This window comes from Cottoperca gobio, chromosome 4 (assembly GCF_900634415.1).
Source record: "Cottoperca gobio chromosome 4, fCotGob3.1, whole genome shotgun sequence".
Taxonomy (NCBI): Eukaryota; Metazoa; Chordata; class Actinopteri; order Perciformes; family Bovichtidae; genus Cottoperca; species Cottoperca gobio.
The window spans coordinates 9,220,848-9,238,931 of record NC_041358.1 but is presented as its reverse complement, the minus strand read 5'-3'; the positions used below and the strand labels follow the sequence as shown (position 1 = coordinate 9,238,931).

General features: G+C 40.8%; 1 protein-coding gene across 7 annotated transcripts in view; it reads left to right on the top strand.

The window, feature by feature from the left end:
- LOC115006858 (carboxyl-terminal PDZ ligand of neuronal nitric oxide synthase protein-like) overlaps positions 1-18,084 on the top strand; it is a 165,333-nt gene that overhangs the window by 82,800 nt on the left and 64,449 nt on the right. For all 7 annotated transcript variants that reach the window (XM_029429433.1, XM_029429431.1, XM_029429430.1 and 4 more), the window contains one exon: positions 8,383-8,491. In XM_029429433.1, coding sequence (XP_029285293.1) covers positions 8,383-8,491 — 109 coding nt within the window. The remainder of the gene's footprint in view (positions 1-8,382; positions 8,492-18,084) is intronic.

Sequence of the window (18,084 nt, the reverse complement as noted above, 5' to 3'; positions counted from 1 at the left end):
GGCTGCTGATTCAGCTATAAGTGCCAAAGCAATCCCAGGTCTTATGTTACTTTTACATGGAAATGAGCGCATTGAGTTCCACAGTGAGGTATCTGTATTTTAAATGTGGGGGAAAGAGAGCACTTGTGTGGCATCAGGAATATTTAGTATCAAGAACCTAAAGGTCTAGACTTGTTTCATCCAGACACATTATTTAGACTGGCTTTGTCACATTTGCCTGAAACATTTTCTTCTCAGGATCCTGCAGCTCCAAAGTCCACACATTCTCAAACACACTAACATGTACATAGGACCAACAAACAAAACAAATTTCCCAGAGGTACACACCCGTGAGGCAGAACGCCACATAAATATGTAACCGGTCTTGATTTGGTTTAAAGTTGTGTGAGAGAAAGTGAGAGTTTTATTCGCTCTGTCTCAGGCCAGCTCAGTTTATTGCAGGTCATGAGATATTGATTTTGTGACTTCACTTCTAATAAAAGACCCCAAAATCTGTTCATTTACATGCAAAAACTGGGGCGTAAATAATGCATAGAAGAATATAAATGAGGCAGAGCTTCTAACTTCTCACCTTGACTTTAACAAGTGCAGGAGGAAATTGCCTGGTTCCTAGATGATTAAGTCAGTTTTGATGTGTAACTTTCAGAAAGCTGTATAATTATCAGGGGTTTCCTTCATGTGGGCACGCAGGGGCTGAGCTGACACAACAGCTTTTTCTGTTAATGAACGTCTACCTTTCCACCCTGGCTTTTATCGTTACTTTTAATCAACATAATGCCTGATCAGTATGCTGTGTAATTAAGTCTGGTTTATCTCCGCGATGCCAAATCTGTTCTGGAAAAAGACCAGGGCTTGTTAATGTAAAGCAGAACAGTGGTTCTCCTGCTGAACTGTTGAGTGGTTTTTAGTGTGGCACCGTTAAAAAGGCTTTGTGTAACCTCTTTGAATGCTCGCGCTGTTGCAGTTATGAGCCGAGACACATTGCACTGAGAAGCAAATGAAAAGGCTTTCGAACAAAACTGTCTGAAGCGAAGACAAACTTCAAGCTCAGTAATCATACACACATTGAATTCTCACTGACAGGCTGCTTTGTTGTTGCTGTCAAAATGTAAAAAAAAACAAAAAACATTCCAACAGTGAAACACACTAAAAGACAGTCAGGAGGGAGCGTCAGGGACGGGCTGAAGATCCTGACTTCCTCTTCAAAATTAAAACGGATGATTAGCGTTAAATAGGAGAAGGGTAATATCCTTAAAATGCCAAATATAAACATCCTAAAATATTACGCAACTCATTAGACGTGTTTCCATTTATTGTATACGCTCACTCGAGGTGGATTTTGCCTTTCCTACTTCTTTTACTTGTTTCCTGGTGGATTACAGCCCATGTGCAGCCTGTAGCGCCAGCATCTGACCAAACTACGCTGTAGCCTTGTTTATTCGCTCCAAACCATTGATGGAAATGCTTCTAGCTTGCATTTCTTTATTGCCATGTTTCAGAAGTTTGCTGAAAATGTGCTTAATAAATTGAATGGAAACACCGCTATTGTTCAAATGATCCGAGAGATGTGTTGTCTTTAGGTCAAAGGGCTTTAGTTTATTTATTTATTTTATATAAGCTGGGGAAAGATCATAAGACAAAACAAACAGAACATTTGACTTTGCCCACCAGACATACGGTCTTTGTCTTGGCTGAAATAGCACACCGGGTGACAGGTAGAGTATTAGTCACGCCGCATGGCGACCACCGAAATCCAGCCGCAACAATTATCACGTGTCCCTGTGCTAGAACAGGAAAAGCACACCATCACATAGTCTTTTATTTTATGGTAAAATTGGAATGACACAGGGAAAAGCAACATTTGGTCGAGATGGTAGTTGAAGAGATGAGGGCAACACGCACAACAAGATAGTAAACAAATGAGGTGCTTTCTTATTGCAGAGGAATCATCCATACCTGAGAATTCAAGAGACTCAGCAGTAAAGGCCAGACTGATTACTTGCAGAGCTTGTTCAACCCTAACAGAGAAGGAGCGTGTGGCATCTTATACAACAACTCACAAGTTCCAACACATACGAGTACAGTGCACATCGCAATGTTAATTTACTTAGCCTGCTCACACAGCCAGCTACGTTCATGGCAAGACAATAAGTGAAGTTGTTAAATCAAGATTTGCTTCCCAGTGTGAAAAAACATTTTGGACCACTATTAAAAGGTTTAACTTTTATGTACTGCCTCAAAGAAAAAACTTGCAGAGAGAGCACATCCTGGCTTTGTATTTTCATATTGCAACACCAATTAACCTAATGGACAGAAAATGCTGTAATTACTGGTCCATATTTCAAAGGCTATCACTTCTACATTGTCCCACTGATTGACACTAAACTGTCACTCAAACCAAATAGTTCTTACACACGGCTTTATTTAGCATTATAAGGTCAGTCTAAATGACTGTTAGAGTTTTAACACGCCATAAATATAAATGACTCATCATAATCCACCTTTCCTTCCAGCTTCTACTGTTAAGTCCTATAGAGGAGATATAATTAAGTCTTTAACCCACGTAAAATATCCACCATCGCTAACCATAGTTTGACCACATTTGTATGAATTCTAGAAATTATTAATGATTCATTTGTGGTGTACGATACAATTTATTTGCAGGCAGAAACAGGTTGAAACTTGTGCGTTTCCAGCCTCTAAAACATTGATCCATGAGACAATTTTATGAGGTTGACTCACAGCATGTATTCTGTGTATGTTTCATGTGACTGAAGCTGATGCTGGATCTGTTGTAAACAAGGTGTTAAATACTTGGAAATTATTTAATGCAGATTCATTTGGCTTTCATTCCCAAACATGATGCTCTTGCTTAAAAATGACACACACACACACACACACACACACACACACACACACACACACACACACACACACACACATTTCTACAGTACACCCTGATCTGGCACAGGTGCCTTATTGTATTGATTCGATGTAAGTGTACGATTGTCCATGCTGTGTGCGTGTGTGCGTGTGTGTAGTGCATTGCCTCTTAGCCTTTGATTTATAGCAGTAGTGTTTTACAGGTAGCGATTTATCAAAGGAAAAATGAGAGAGGCCTTCTAAAACAAGCCCACTTCATTACTCAAACATCACATCGCAGCCCCCTGCACGATGGACTCAGACTGTTAACAAGAAGGGCTTATTAGCTCTGTGTGTCTGTGTCTGTGTCTGTGTTTGTGTTTGTGTCTGTGCGTGCGTGTGCGTGTCTCACATCAGGACGAATAGCTACGTTTCACGTGTGCTTATTCGTGCACATGTAACCCGTGCAGCTCAAAGTTTTCCCGGTTGTGTTTTGCTGACGGAACGAGACTGCAGCAGGTTAACATGTGAAGAAACTCTTAATTCACCGCAGAACTTTAACTCACCGGATGAGTCATGAATGATCTGCTTTGCTCTGCTATCGAGATGTTCCCTCGTAATCCTTCCCACACTCACCTTCTGCCTCTCGTTTACGTTGATTGTCCATCACTCAATTCTTCTCACGCTTTGTGGGCTTTCAAACACGGTCTTTTTCTGTTTCTGTCACAGCTTAACGCACTTAACTCTGCAGTCCTTTCCATACTCTCCTGTCACTAACAATGAATCTAGGCTCCACTTTCCAGTCTTGATGGCTTCTTTTTTTAAGGCTTTCAATGAAAAAATATATATTTTTAGGAATCTTTAAAGAATCTTTAGATTAAAAACAAGAACAAGTGGTTACCTCTTACAGTTAAATGTAAGTGGAGTCAGGGAGGAGGTCATCACAAGGGATCGACCTTTAAATCAAGCTTGTGAATTAAAATGATTAAAACAAATCCAGTCACCTCTTAAATTCTAAACTAAAAACGTATTTCTGTAACAAGAGAGTTCGACTGATATGTGATGTTTGAGGTCGTGACATGTTGGCAGTGATCCCTAAATACTGTCTGGTAGTGACAGATATGTACAGTCAGTGTAAAATGATCATTCAATTCTGTAAATTAAATATTTATAAATACAACAAGAACATGTCAACATTCATTGAAAAAAAGCTTATAGCCTATAAAATATTGTTGTATTGAGACTTTTCTTTGCAGACCAGCCAACAGAGCAGCAGCCAAGATTGTAGAAATAGTGAAGTAATGAGTTCATGTACTCCAGCAAACCAGAGGAAGATCAAGTCCATAACACATTTGTAAATTGTCACACGTCATCATTTAATGTTCAGCGTTTGTTTATATTGTCTGTAAACTATATTATTTCCCATCATGAATATCAAAAGCGTTTATGTTTTTAAACCTTTCTGCACACAGCCAGGAATACGATCCTGATGAGTTTGCCCTCGTGTGATGTCTCCAGTCTGTGATAACATAAATAAGTAATGTGTGGTACCACTACCTTTACAGGTGGCTGACATTTCACTCTGGTCTATTGAGTGAACTGCTGCTGGAGAAACTAATTCTCTGCATCTCTTCCCTGATACAACTGTACAATGTTGCTTCAAAACGTTGAGTCAACAGAAAGGCATATTTTGATCCTGAGGTGCTGATGTGAAATCATTCGCAGTTGATGTTTCCAAGTGACACAAGTGTAGATAGTAATTTAATTCTTCTCTCATTTCTTAGATTTGTCCTCCAAATGTCTTTGATTATCTAGATTATCTCAAATTAAAATGGATCAATTATTGATCGCTCCAGAGTGAGTAAATATTTGGCAGAAAGGTTACGGCTCATGTCTGACTCCTCGCACACTGCGGGATCCTTTCTGCCAACAGATGAAATCATTGCGTCTTCATTTCAGCTGGCTCTGAGGAATTGTACTGTACTGTACTGTTTCTATTGTCATGGACTCACCGCTACGTCGCACTGCTACTGTGTTGACTCAGTGAGGGAGAGTACAAACGTGGCATTCTATCGCCCGTAAAATACAAGATGGGAAGTTTTTCCGTCTGCAGTATTTGCAGTCTGATTTATTCAGCCCTTAACCAGGCTTTCATGTCGAGCCTGCTTCTGAGATCTGATCTATCAGACGCATCTTCACCTGGGCAAGATGTTCCTGTTATAGACAGTTGATAGAGATGCATTTTAATCAGTCAAAGTCAAAGCTCACTTTACCTCGCTCTTGGCTGAGCCTCACTTCTCTCAGCATGGTAGGCTTCTACATGTTTTGAATAGGATTCAGTTCTCAGCAGGCAACAACTGGCAACACATAAGACCTTTCCCCCTGCGTTAGATGTCAAATACACAAATCTCTGGGGCATTGATTTTCATCACAGTGACTGGGAGTTGGGGGGGTTTTAGAGTAAGAGTTCAAAGGGGAGACAACTTAAAGGTTTCTGCCGGATAGGAGCGGCTCCTTTTCTTCCAGTAGATGACACGGCTTGATAATAGAGACGCTGTTAGCCCTCTGTGTTTGTTGACGACACATCAACAAACTGCCCTCATTAAGGCGCGGCTGCCCACCTCACATCACTAATCCCTTGTTCATGATGTCGCCTTATTTCTGTGTATTTTCCAGAAGGTACTCAGTAAACTGTAACGTGACAACAGGATCCACATCATCTTCTGTTCTGAGTCGCTCACTAGTTGTGCTAATCAAATGGGGATACATGAACCTGCTGTAGAAGCTAACTCCTCAACACTCACCTTTGGTTGCAAGGCCTGGCTATACTTTGAGTGATTAAGAGACTACGCAGTCATAGATCAGCTTAATAATGACAATGGGACATAAAAGAATAAAAGCTTTATTACCGCAGCCGCACCAAATTCTTTGTAGTTTGTACTTCATCTCATACTTATATATATATATATATATATATATATATATATATATATATATATATAATTCAAATCTTAAGTGTTTTCAGTTAACGTATCCACCCTAAATTCATGGTGTACAAAATACAAGCAGTGCAGCTGTTCTTCACAGATCCCTCAAAAATGAATCCAGCGAGCCGCTTTGTTCATTCCTTCTCTCAACTCTGCAAGATCCAGTCTCTAAACTTTACAGATGTGTAGTTGAGATCAAAATGAAAGTTTTGAGTTTGAAGATGGGTGTGGCGCGAGCAAGGGCGCCGGAAATAGGGGGGTGGGAAAGAACATTGCCCCCGCTACATAACGCCCCGGCCCAATTTGGATTCGCGGCTGGTCTCTAGTTTGAAATCCGTTTCTGCACTTTTGAAAACTCACTTCTGCAACGGACAGCTGGCACACGTTGTGAATATTTCAAGTGATTGGGAGAAAGACAACCCACTGCTAATGCACTCACTTAAGCATGTCTGGGAAATTAAACCAGATTTATCCATCCAAAATAAATGTACTTCTTATATTTTTGCAGAAGCAGTGTTTGAGTCACTGCACAAAGCTGTGTCTGGTATTTTGGCTGTCTGTTGACAAAGACACCATCTATACCACAAGACCTCCGCCCGTCTGGCTCCCACAGAAAATGCCAAAACAAATACCACAGAAATGTAGAGATGAGACCTCTGATAACACATACACACAGAAAGGCACGTATATACAAAAGCAACACACTCAGACACACATTTCGACAGAGACAACATTTGCATAGTCTTCACCTAATTTGGTGATCTTGTCTGGTCGTCCCTCGTCTGTGATCAATGACCCCAGATACACCAGCAGGACCCTTAATACGCCACTAATTGGCTAATTACGAAGCTGCTCTGCCTGAGGGTTCAGGTACTTCTTTCAACCAGTTGGTGTTTGAAGTTGAATTGAATTAAGCAACAGCAATAACTCATTAACCTTTTACTTGGAACAATCAATGGGGACAGCCAAAACACAGAAGGCTGTTTCTCTCAGTATACTGAATACAGTTTAGTACAATAAAGATGTAGCAATAGTCTCCCGTCATGGAGAGCCTCCTTTTTGTTTCCTCTTTCTAAAGTAGTTATATAGTCTGCTTGTAAGTATCTGGAAAAGCATTAAAATGTCTAATTCATCTTGATAAAAAAAGCCACAAACATAAACACGGATGAATACTGATTAAGCTCATTACAATGAATTAAGTGTCTTTTTAAATAAGCTGCTGTCTTTTTGCTTGTCGCACGCAGTCATTTTCTCTCCTCGCAAAGTGACACTGTGCTGTAGTCTGCAAGTCTCATAATTACAACTTGATTATAGCGGACACAAAATGCGTTTTAAGTATCATGATCGTCAGCTCATCTTGAATGTTAAATCTCGCAGCGGGACGAGTCGTTGCATTAGCGAAGCAGAACAGTGTGCAAGTAAGATAGTTGTGCACCCTTCAGCTATCTGTTAGAGTTGTACAAACTCTGAGACTACTGAACCAAGAAACCTTTATGTTGAACGTCTGTTGTTGGTGGATAATGTCCAACAATATCCACCGCTGATATTCAAAGCATGGTTAAATGTTTAATGGTTATGTTGAGGCTCGGCTTAGAGAAGGATTGTTTAAATATTGAACAAGTCTGTCTATGAACCCCTGGGACTGATGTGGAAGCAATATGCTTCATGATACAACATTTCACTTCCTGCTATTGTGCAACAAAATATTGCCAGTGAACATGTCCCACGCAGGTCTGACGTTTATTACAAAATGTATTAACAAATGCAAACAACCAGATATAAAGCATTGAGTGTTTATAGAAAATGCATTCCTGTCTTTAGATTATTGAAGAAACTTCTAGTGTTTCTGTGTTCATACGTTACATTACATACAAAAAATGTATAATCATCTGTCTCGTGTAGACGACATTTTCCAGCTCGTGGCTACAGTCTTCTGCAACGCTATATCTCTCCAAAAGTGTTCTTTTCTCAACATAAATTAGATCCAGTGTAGAGCTTAACTCATACAATGCTCTTTCTCCTGCAGGTTATTGTGTTTTATCTCTTTTTCGCTCCCAAACTTGTTTCTTCATATTCACCTTCTGTGCAGGATATTATACATGTCTTTGCTGAGGCTGCACACAGTCTCTCCCTGCCAGGAGAACTATTAGTGTCTTAGTTCCCCCCTGCATCCTCTGTCTCCTCATCACCGGAATGCATCACTTTTGTCACTTGAGGTCTTTTTTCAAAACTTTGAACTAAAGTTTTAGTGTGTCACTGAATTGCCTGTCTCCAGTTAATTATATATAAATAGCACTTCCCCCTAATCTAACTTATTTTTTAACCCCTTTTTTGAGCATGAGTTTGGTCTCTTCCCTTCGGATTAAAACAAACTTAAAATAGTGTTTATTTTTGTCACATTGAAACCCCAGAGAAACGGGCTGAGTGCCTATTTTGCGTCTTAAGATACATTTAGAAACGCTGCCAGGCTCCGATTTTGTTTTGCTTCACATTCTTTTTTTTAATTTCTGACCTATTTTATTCTATCTTTCAGGATATTCTATGTATCTCATGACTCGCAGGATCTGAAGATTTTCAGCTACATCGCCAGAGACGGACAGAGTAATGTCTTCCGCTGCAATGTCTTCAAGTCCAAGAAGAAGGTAAGACAGACAGCAGGTTTTAAATCGTTCACCTTTAAAGTTATGAAATACCTCTGAAAATGCAGAGCCTGAATGTAGACCAAGACTTAGCGAGTTAGACATCTGAAGTGGCCTGACGCTGTGATTACTGAGGAGTTCTTCAGCAAGGCACTTAATGCCCACACGCTCAGACTGTGACTGTACTGGGTGGGTTCCATGTGTAAACAAAAAAAACATTTCAAACACATTATAAATAAGACCATACACTTTTTCTCGGAGATTTCCACACTGCTCTTGTGTTTGTGAAAGTTATTGCGGTAGTTCATCACACTCGTTAAGTCATTTTTGGACTAATCCTAACTATTAGTATAAACATATATTCAAATATATTCAAACCTTAGACTCTTTACATCCCTCTCATGTTAGAGGACATTTAAGTAGGCCTTAGGTCAAACACTAACGTCTTGAGTGTCTTTTGGTCAGGTCATTTCTCCTAAACATATCGCTCATCTTTTAGTCTACGGGAGCTGACGGCCCACAGCTGCAGGATCAGAGTTGATGAGTCCAGTGTTCAGACTGGGAAGGTCAGGGAGATGGAAGAGTTGTCAGAGAGTGAAGATAGGGGCCCCTGCCCTGAATCAGACTGTCAATGCCATCTATGTACTGTCTTACTTAGAATGTGTTGATGAGGAGTTGAGGAGCCATCGAGGTGATCCATCTTTAGGTAAACATTTTATGGAATGCCTCGTTTAGGATAATATGGAGGGAGAGCGGCTGGTCGGCAGAATTGATGGTGGCAGACAATGCGACTGCATCTCTGTATTCACTGGTACTGTTCATTATCTGTTCTCCTTGTACAAGATGAGACATCACTTCTGTCTCCATCAGCTTCTTTATTTTCCAAATAAATAATTTTCCCTCACAACACTCATGTTATTCTTTTGTTAACATAACGAAGGTAGGACAGCATTTTATTAGAAAATAAAAGCGTTTCTTTTGATTTCATATTGTATTAGGGAATGAATATGTGTTTTCGCCCGAGTTGCAACTCATCAAACTTTGTTTCTAAGTAATGGTAAGATGGAAAAAGCCAGCCACTAAGTGTTTCATTTCCAATTTTGTATTGGCTGTTAGTCGTGTATTGTTTAAATCAATTCCTCCTTCTGTCTGAGTCACATCCTGACAACCGCCAATAAAGAGACACACAGCCGTCGAGCAGCAATAATTCCTCCTGGCATCCTAGTCTTGTCATTGTTGAGGTTTGAGTCGGTAACCCAGTTGGGTTGGACGTGTTTCCGCAGTGCTGAGCCGAGCAGAGAATGTCAAAACAGAGTCCAGCAATGTGACGAAGTTAGTCGGTAAACGTGCTCCCAGTTTTCCACTGTAGCTGCAAATTCACAAGACTTGCTGGTTAAGGCCAGAGGTTAGCTGGGTGAAGTTGACACTGCCTCATTATCTCTTCCAGACAGGCCAACATTAACATGTGCACACACACACACACACACACACACACACACACACACACACACACACACACACACACACACACACACACACACACACACACACACACACACACACACACACACACACACAGAGGTTTCCAGCTTAATGGCTCAATTTGCCTCGGGGAAATTTTGGTATGCGTCACTTTCCATTTTATCTTCTCAACTTTGTGTGTGTGTGTGTGTGTTTACATGCACACACACACAGTTTTTTAATGGAGAACACTATCACATTTTACAGTTAGCTCTTATTTCATATTGTTTACATCTGGATAATATTTCTGAGCACTTACGAGTAAAATAAAATGCACAGTTTATGATGACAAATGCAGCAGGAAATCACCTTCTATGGTTCCAGTGAATATGACGTTTGTAAGACGGTATGTTTTCAAGAGATTATTCTTGGTAGAGACATTTTTTTCTGTGTGGGTGTACAGCTGGCAGAGCACCCTGCACTATGAAAACACATAATACTGCTATAGTGAAATATAGTTAACAAAGTTGGAATCAGCTGTAATATTGTTGCGTTTCTTCTTCTTCTTCAGTAACGGCTATTTTAACAGCGATACAAACTATTCAGACACTAAATGTATTATTTACATTTGACATAATTTTGGCCCCAAAACGAGAAGAATTAAATGATTAAAATGTCCATTTAGTCGACGTGCCCACAGTGTTGCATGCCGGCGGAGAATACTGAGACAACTTGGATGCTGAATTTGTTTTCCAGTCCACAAAAGTGTAATCGACCCTCCATCATTGTTTAACCACATTGGTGCAATTGGACTCTAAATATTATACTTGGGGCCTCTGCAGTCCACTCAGTGGTTAGATTGAATAGGTTTGAACTCTGATTTGTCGGTTCATGTTCAGCTGATATTCCCTGATCCAAGTCTAATAGTGCTAACCCTAGACCAACCTGCTATATCTACATATTGTAACGTTTTAAAGCAACATTCCTGTTAATTCCAGCTCGTTATGGGCATTATTGTGCACTTAACACTAACACAGGAACCTGTTTCTATTTAAATCTCCACACATATTGATGCTAAGCTCCCAGTTTACTTCATCACTGAATGGTTATTTATTGTATTCTTATTGAACTGTTGCTCAGCGGTCCCTTGTACTCTTTCTGCCCTTTCAATCTGTCAGTCTGCTTGAACCATTGCACAGCGTTTGGTTCTCAAGGTACAAAACAAACCCTTGATAGAAAATAACATCTATTTGTAAAGAGGACTTTCTACAACCTGAATGCATGAAAGACAACTCAAAAATATGGAATAGCCTTCTTAGCTATCTGACTGTACCCAATAAAGCTTTTGTTGCAGGCGGTTCCAAGAGTATAAAAAAGGCTACACAAAGAAAGTGTTGAAAGATGTAGAAGACCGGACACAAAGAGAATGAAACACTTTTGGCATAATGAAGAAAATAATGGGCATTTACATATCAAGCATGCAATAAAAATGTCATCTAGAGCAGTCTTGTTTTGTGTGTTTTGATGTGTGGACGGTTGCAAGTGTAAGATGAAGGAGAAGATTAAGCAGACTTATTTCCCTCTTAGCTACCAGCAGTGAAAGAATGGCATCGCTTTAGATCACAGTTGCACAAAAGGCTTTAGTGGCCTATCAGTTTTAACACGGAGACAGGCTGTGTGTCTCTCTCTCCCATTCTGGCTCATGCTCTCTCACGCTGCCCCTTCTTCCTCTGATTGATAGTTTAAAGGAGGCTAATGAATGACCTGGCCTCTATTATGTAGAATTGAAGTGAGAGTGAGAGTGATAGAGCAGAGACCGGGGAGTGTTCATAAGAATACTGTGTGTGTGTGTGTGTGTGTGTGTGTGTGTGTGTGTGTGTGTGTGTGTGAGAGACACTTAAGGCTTACTTTCTCCTTACTAACTTAAGGGTGTTGCTCAGAATCCCTTAAAGGGTTTCTTAGTTAAGGAAACACGTTGAGGCATTTACTGCATCGTAAGAGATTTTACAGCGGTAACATTCTACAGTTTCTATGGAGACCGTTTCTTTGCCTACTACTCATCACACAAAGTTGGCAGAAATGGTAAACACATTTGGGTTTTTGGGAAACATCTCAAAAATGATTGGATGGATTGCCATTAAATTTGGTACAGCCATTCATGTTCCCCAGAGGATGAATCCTAGTGGCTTTGGCGATCGTCTGACTTTTCCTTTTGCACTATTGCAAAACATATACCATTCCAATCATCGCCAGATGTACTTAAGTAAAATGGTGATGATGGTGAACTTTTTACCTGCTAAACATCAGTATGTTAACATTGTTGTTGTGAGTAAGTTAAGCCTCACAGAGCCCCTAGTGTGGCTGTAGACACACAAACATACATGTATATTACATGAACCAACATTTTTAGAAGGATGTGTGAAGTTTACTTGGTTTGGAGTTGTCATGAATGTATACTGAGGCAAGATATCTTAAAATTGACTCGAGACCTTATCATGTGTTGGTATCATTACCCCCTCTTTCCAATCTCCCATATCATCACCAATGAGGCAGTAACTCATTACCAGCCGAGCATGAAAAGAGACACACATGAAGATAATAAAGACGATGCATAAAACCTGGCTACGGTCTTTTAAACCTGCTAATGGAATACGGCACAAAACATCCCTGCTTCTAAACGGAACCTTTCAGCAGGCAGCTTTGCATTTTTATGTTGTTATTGTTGTGATTATACTCATAGGCCACACGATTCCTTTTTTCCCAGTAAGGTAAGATATGCAAAGGCACTTAACACCCACTGGATGAAAGACAAAAAAACAAATAATGGACCTCCGTGGTTTGAAAAAGAAAAGTTTTTGTCTGATGGTTATGATAAACGACGACTCATCTGTCCTCCCCAGCTGGTTGATGAGATGGAGAGAGAGTTGTGGTTATCCTGTCAAGTGTTAATTGAGTTCTCTCCAACCATATGGTGTCATTCAGTGTCGGCTAATGGCTTCTACTTGTCCAGCCTTGGACGCAGATGACAAGTTGAAATCGTCTGATGATGGAAAAGCCCAAATAATCATAAAATTCATTATGAATGATTTTGTGCTCCTAAGTTAATAAAATGCAAAGTACCGAGTGAGCTGCAGAATAAATAAAACCTGATTCAAGAAGGATATTGTCCTCTAAAAGGATTTTGTAAGTATAAAAAGTGTGGTTGAATTCTATGTTAACATGTGAAGGGGTCTTTAAATGCAGTTGGCCTGGATAAAGCTCCAACAGGATCAATTGTTTCCTCATTGACATTGAGGAGTGCTGATTTAAAATGATATAAGGCTATTTCCAGACAAATCAATGTTAAGGTCTCGCGTCATTCACACAGCTTGGTTAAGATAATTGGATTTAATAGCCTTTTAGCACTTTTTATTGACTATCCATATCTCACTGAAATGATCCTCGTGTCTAGAACTTTTTGTCTTGCTCTTACTTTCTTACTCTCTAAATTGAATTTATTTTTTACCTCTCTGTCAAGGCTGCAGTGCTTTTACAGCAGAGAGAGAAATAACCCACAGTCGAACAAGTTATTGCATCCAGAGTGTAGGTGTTGTGTGTTTCAGATTGCTTATTTCCAGGTGCTACATATTGGCGATGTCATATATTAATCATAACATGCGAGTGCTGCGATGTAAACACAAACTGAAGTCAATATAGTGTCCTGTTTTATTACGCAACAGTTTCTACAGCAAGTACACCATCGGCTCTGTCTCACACACACACACACACACACACACACACACACACACACACACACACACACACACACACACACACACACACACACACACTCCCTGTCAGTTTTAACCTCCAGTGTTTCTGTCTCTGGCTGTGTGTGTATTTACAACTCATGCTGTGAACTGTGGTATCATGAAACCAACACATTGCAGTTTTGGTCTCTGAGTCTCGGCCATCTCATAGACGAGGAGGCATTTGAGGCCAATGCAGCTGACGTTCGTAGGCTACGTCCTCATCCAGCCTCTGAACTGGGACACAAGTGAACCTGTTGTCTGTGAAGCCACACCTGAACCCTTTCTATGATAAAACAACAGTTGATAACCAACATCATTGTCTATACCTGCTTTTCACACCAATTGGTAATTTAGCATGCCGGGTGCACCTAAAGTGCATGGATATGCAGTCATGGGAAGAACATGCAATTTCAACAAAAGAAAAAAAGAAAGCCATGCGATGGATGGATTTTGTTGAAATGCCATTTAAACCAATCCTGGAAAGAAAATAAATAACAAATAAAAACAGTGAAATGTAACTTTTATTCTGTAAGTATTCAAATGATGTTTCTATTAACATTAAAGTATAAACTAAAAAGCAGTCTTGAGTCTCTGGTAACATTGACAACCACTTATGAAAATAAGCCCAACGTGCGTTCACTAGATCTGCATCTCATGCTGTCCTGCTGTATGAATGCTATAGATTTTCTATGAAACCATATTTTAACAAATTATGGAAAATATGCTAGTAGTAGCCAAGGAATAACTTTAACAACTCCAGAATTTGCAAAGTTCAGAAATATCTAATCAAAGAAAGTAAAGTAAACAAGAATCTGACCAACCATTTATTACGCAAATTTGATACTTCGGATACATTTTAACTTGTTGTAAAAAAAAACCTTAAGGTTTCATACCTAGCTCTAGAGTGTGAATGTGTGCGGTTGTGTGATGTACCCTTGCTTTGTGCACAGCCTGGAAAGTGAGCTAATGGTCCTGAAGAGTCACTGAGGCATCATGACTTCATTTCATCACACTCCACTTACTTCGAGCTCTCACACTCGCTCTCAAACCTCCTCATTGATTAGTAATTTGGTCTGATAAAGTTTCTCTCTCACACTGAGGAGGGAGTACAGAAAAGGGTTGTTAAACCTAAACCTGCACAAGTAAGACAAAAAGAGACCGTGTAATTCTCAAAGCACCCGCAAATGCACCCCTAACTGCGCCGCCAAGCTAGTATAGGCTCCTGTGCTATTTTTTGACAAAGTTTTGACAAGATTGTCACTCTTCTATGTCAATGAGCCTCGTTGACAAGGATCAGCGCTAATAGCTACACGCAGTTACAGTGAAATTATTAGTGTCTTCAGAGAGTTGCTGGTGACTGAAGCGCGTTGTGTCACGCCCAGACCTTCCAGTGATCCTGGCAGCAGGGAATGTAGCCAGGCGAAGGCTTCGTCATGCGCCGCTAAAACCTCATTTATTTTGGGATGCAGTGACGGGAAGCAATGACAGTTGTGTCATGAAAAAGAAATGAATAAGGCAATATGCCGTTTATGAAAATACATCAGAGAAAAAAACGGGAAAAGAAATTCATTAAAAATGAAGGTTTGTTTAAACAAATTAACAAATTATTTCTTCCCTCTGCAAAATTGTATTCATCTGCAAAACCTCATGAGTGTGTTCACGCTTTAATATTAGCACAATATCTTTTGTGAACCGGACCATGAAACCTGGCAGATTAATGAACAATTCATGGTGGCCATCAGGGTTCAGAATCCATTCTTTGTGAATTCATCCCACTAATGTCTTAGCGGTGGATCAAGAATACCAGGTTAAGACAGTTAGAATAAATCTAAGTTAATCTCTTCTCTTCTATGCTACAAATACCTTGTGTGCGCGGAGTAATGGATGTGTTCGTTATTGAGGGATGTGGTTAATATGTAAACACAGGATGAAAAGAGACTGAATGAGCTCATCCACAGAGGAGAAAGATTTAGGAAAGGCTTTAATCAGAAGTAACTCCCCTGCCATGCTCATTGTTTACTTTTCTTTCTTAGATTGCATTATATTCCCTTATATTCCCTTTGTCCCTTATCTTTGCTTGTGCCAAGATTTCCAAGAGGACAGTGAAATCACCGCTGAACCTCTGTGGGTAATCTGGGATAAATAATGCATGGCTCTTTTGACTAGGCCCTTTCCTAAAGCCACAGAGAGAGACTATTCTGCTGCAGGGATCCCGCTCACTGGCAGCTTGATACATAGAGAAGAGAGAGAGATTAACGGAGATACGAGAAGGTACTTTTACTCAGTTGAATTGACATAGAGAAAAAGTGATGGGGAGAGCGATGGAGACGGGGAAAGAGAGCTGGACAGAGATGGTGACAGATGTCCAACTTAAGAACTAGTTCATGTCTTTACAGCAGGATATACAGACGTTGCGTTTGAGTGACACATCTCTTAGCAGTCTTGTCAGCTGCCAAAACTGGAGATCCGTTGGAGAATTGTCTTTAGGCATAAAATGTCTAGATACAAGACAACGTTACTGATAAAAAGTGATCTAACTGAAAGAGGATTAGTGCGTTGGAAGGGACTGACAAAATGACAAATGACAAAGACAAGGCACATTTATAAGGGATTAACTGTTGCCTATAAATATTCATTTGCATGTCAATATATATTTTTTGAACTTTGTTATTTTTTGTCATGAATACTTTCACGCATAACATGAATAGTACGCCGTGAGGAAGCCACATATTTTTTTTCCGCCGGAACAAGGTCGTTTTTTTTCCTAAGCTTCCGCGCAGCTAATAAAGGCTTCAACCAATCACACGGTGCGTAACGGGTTGAGTTGCACCTACATTCATGATCATTTTCATCGTAGTCCGAACATGAAAACTTAATTTTTTCTTTCAGCCTTGACAAAGGCAGCGCGTACCAGATCCACTGCTTCCGTTCTTTATCTTCCACAATAAAAGCTCTATACATATAATTTTCTCAAGCAAGTGCTTTGCATTTCCGTGTCGTTTATTCATCAGGCTCCTGGTGTGACTTTCCACGAGCACACACTGTACAGGCAGAAACAAAGGCACGTGTGTCAGCGTCCATAGTGGGCCACCAGAAATGTCTCTTCATGAGGGACAGAGTGCGGCCTATCCCCGGATGACAGGCAAACCGGGACGAGTGTCCCCACTGGAGCACTTAGGAGCGAACAGAGTTAGGAACAAACAGACAGTTAGGTGGCCCGATACCTGGATCTGGCTGAGTTTGTTGAGCCTCCTTAACCAAGGATTCAATCTCCCAGGTAACTGCCGCCAAAACACGCGAGGTAGGGAGGACGGTGTCAGGATTGGCGGGGACCTCTTCAGAGACATGCTGGCGAAAGAGAGCATCAAGTTTAATATTCCGGGAGCCAGGGCGGTAGGAAAAAGTGAACCTGAAGAGACCAAAAAACAATGCCCAGCGAGCTTGGCGGGAGTTTAGGCGTTTGGCTGTTTGAATGTAGGCCAGGTTCTTATGATCAGTCCAAACAATGAATGGGTGTTCAGCTCCCTCAAGCCAGTGTCTCCATTGCTCCAGAGCTAGTTTGACAGCCAGTAACTCAAGGTTTCCTATGTCGTAGTTCCGCTCAGCTGGGGATAGGCGGCGAGAGAGAAAGGCACAGGGGTGAAGTTTCTGGTCTGAGAGAGAGCGTTGAGACAGAAAAGCACCTGACACCCGTCGGAAGCATCCACCTCCACAACAAACTGTCGAGAGGGGTCGGGCTGAACCAGGATAGGGGCAGAGGTGAAGCGTCTCTTCAGTTCAGTGAATGCTCGCTCTGCCTCAGGGGTCCAGGGCAAGGGAACTGCTGGAGAGGTGACTTGGGTCAGGGGGGCTGCCACACGACTATAGTCTCTAATGAACCGTCGGTAGAAATGGGCAAATCCAAGGAACCGCTGGAGCTATTTCACTGATAAGGGTCTTGGCCACTCCGCCACTGCCAGAATCTTTTCAGGATCCGTCTTCACCTTCGAAGATGAAACCCAAAAAACCCACTGAACTGACGTGGAACTCACATTTCTCGACCTTGACAAACAGCTTGTTCTCGAGGAGCCTTTGTAGAGCTTGGCGGACATGCTGAATGCGTTCTGTAATGTTGCGAGAAAAAATCAGAATGTTGTCAAAGTACACGAAAACAGAGCGGTTGAGGAACAACACAGACACATACACAGAGAGAGAAACAAGCAGGTGACACAGGGAAAACACAAGGAATGACAGGAGGCGTGGCCGTGACATTGACAGTCTTCATAAGTAAATGTTCAGACCAAAAAAACAACGTTGCGTTTAAAAAACAAAAACAAAAACAAAAGGGGCTGCGTAGCGGTGTTG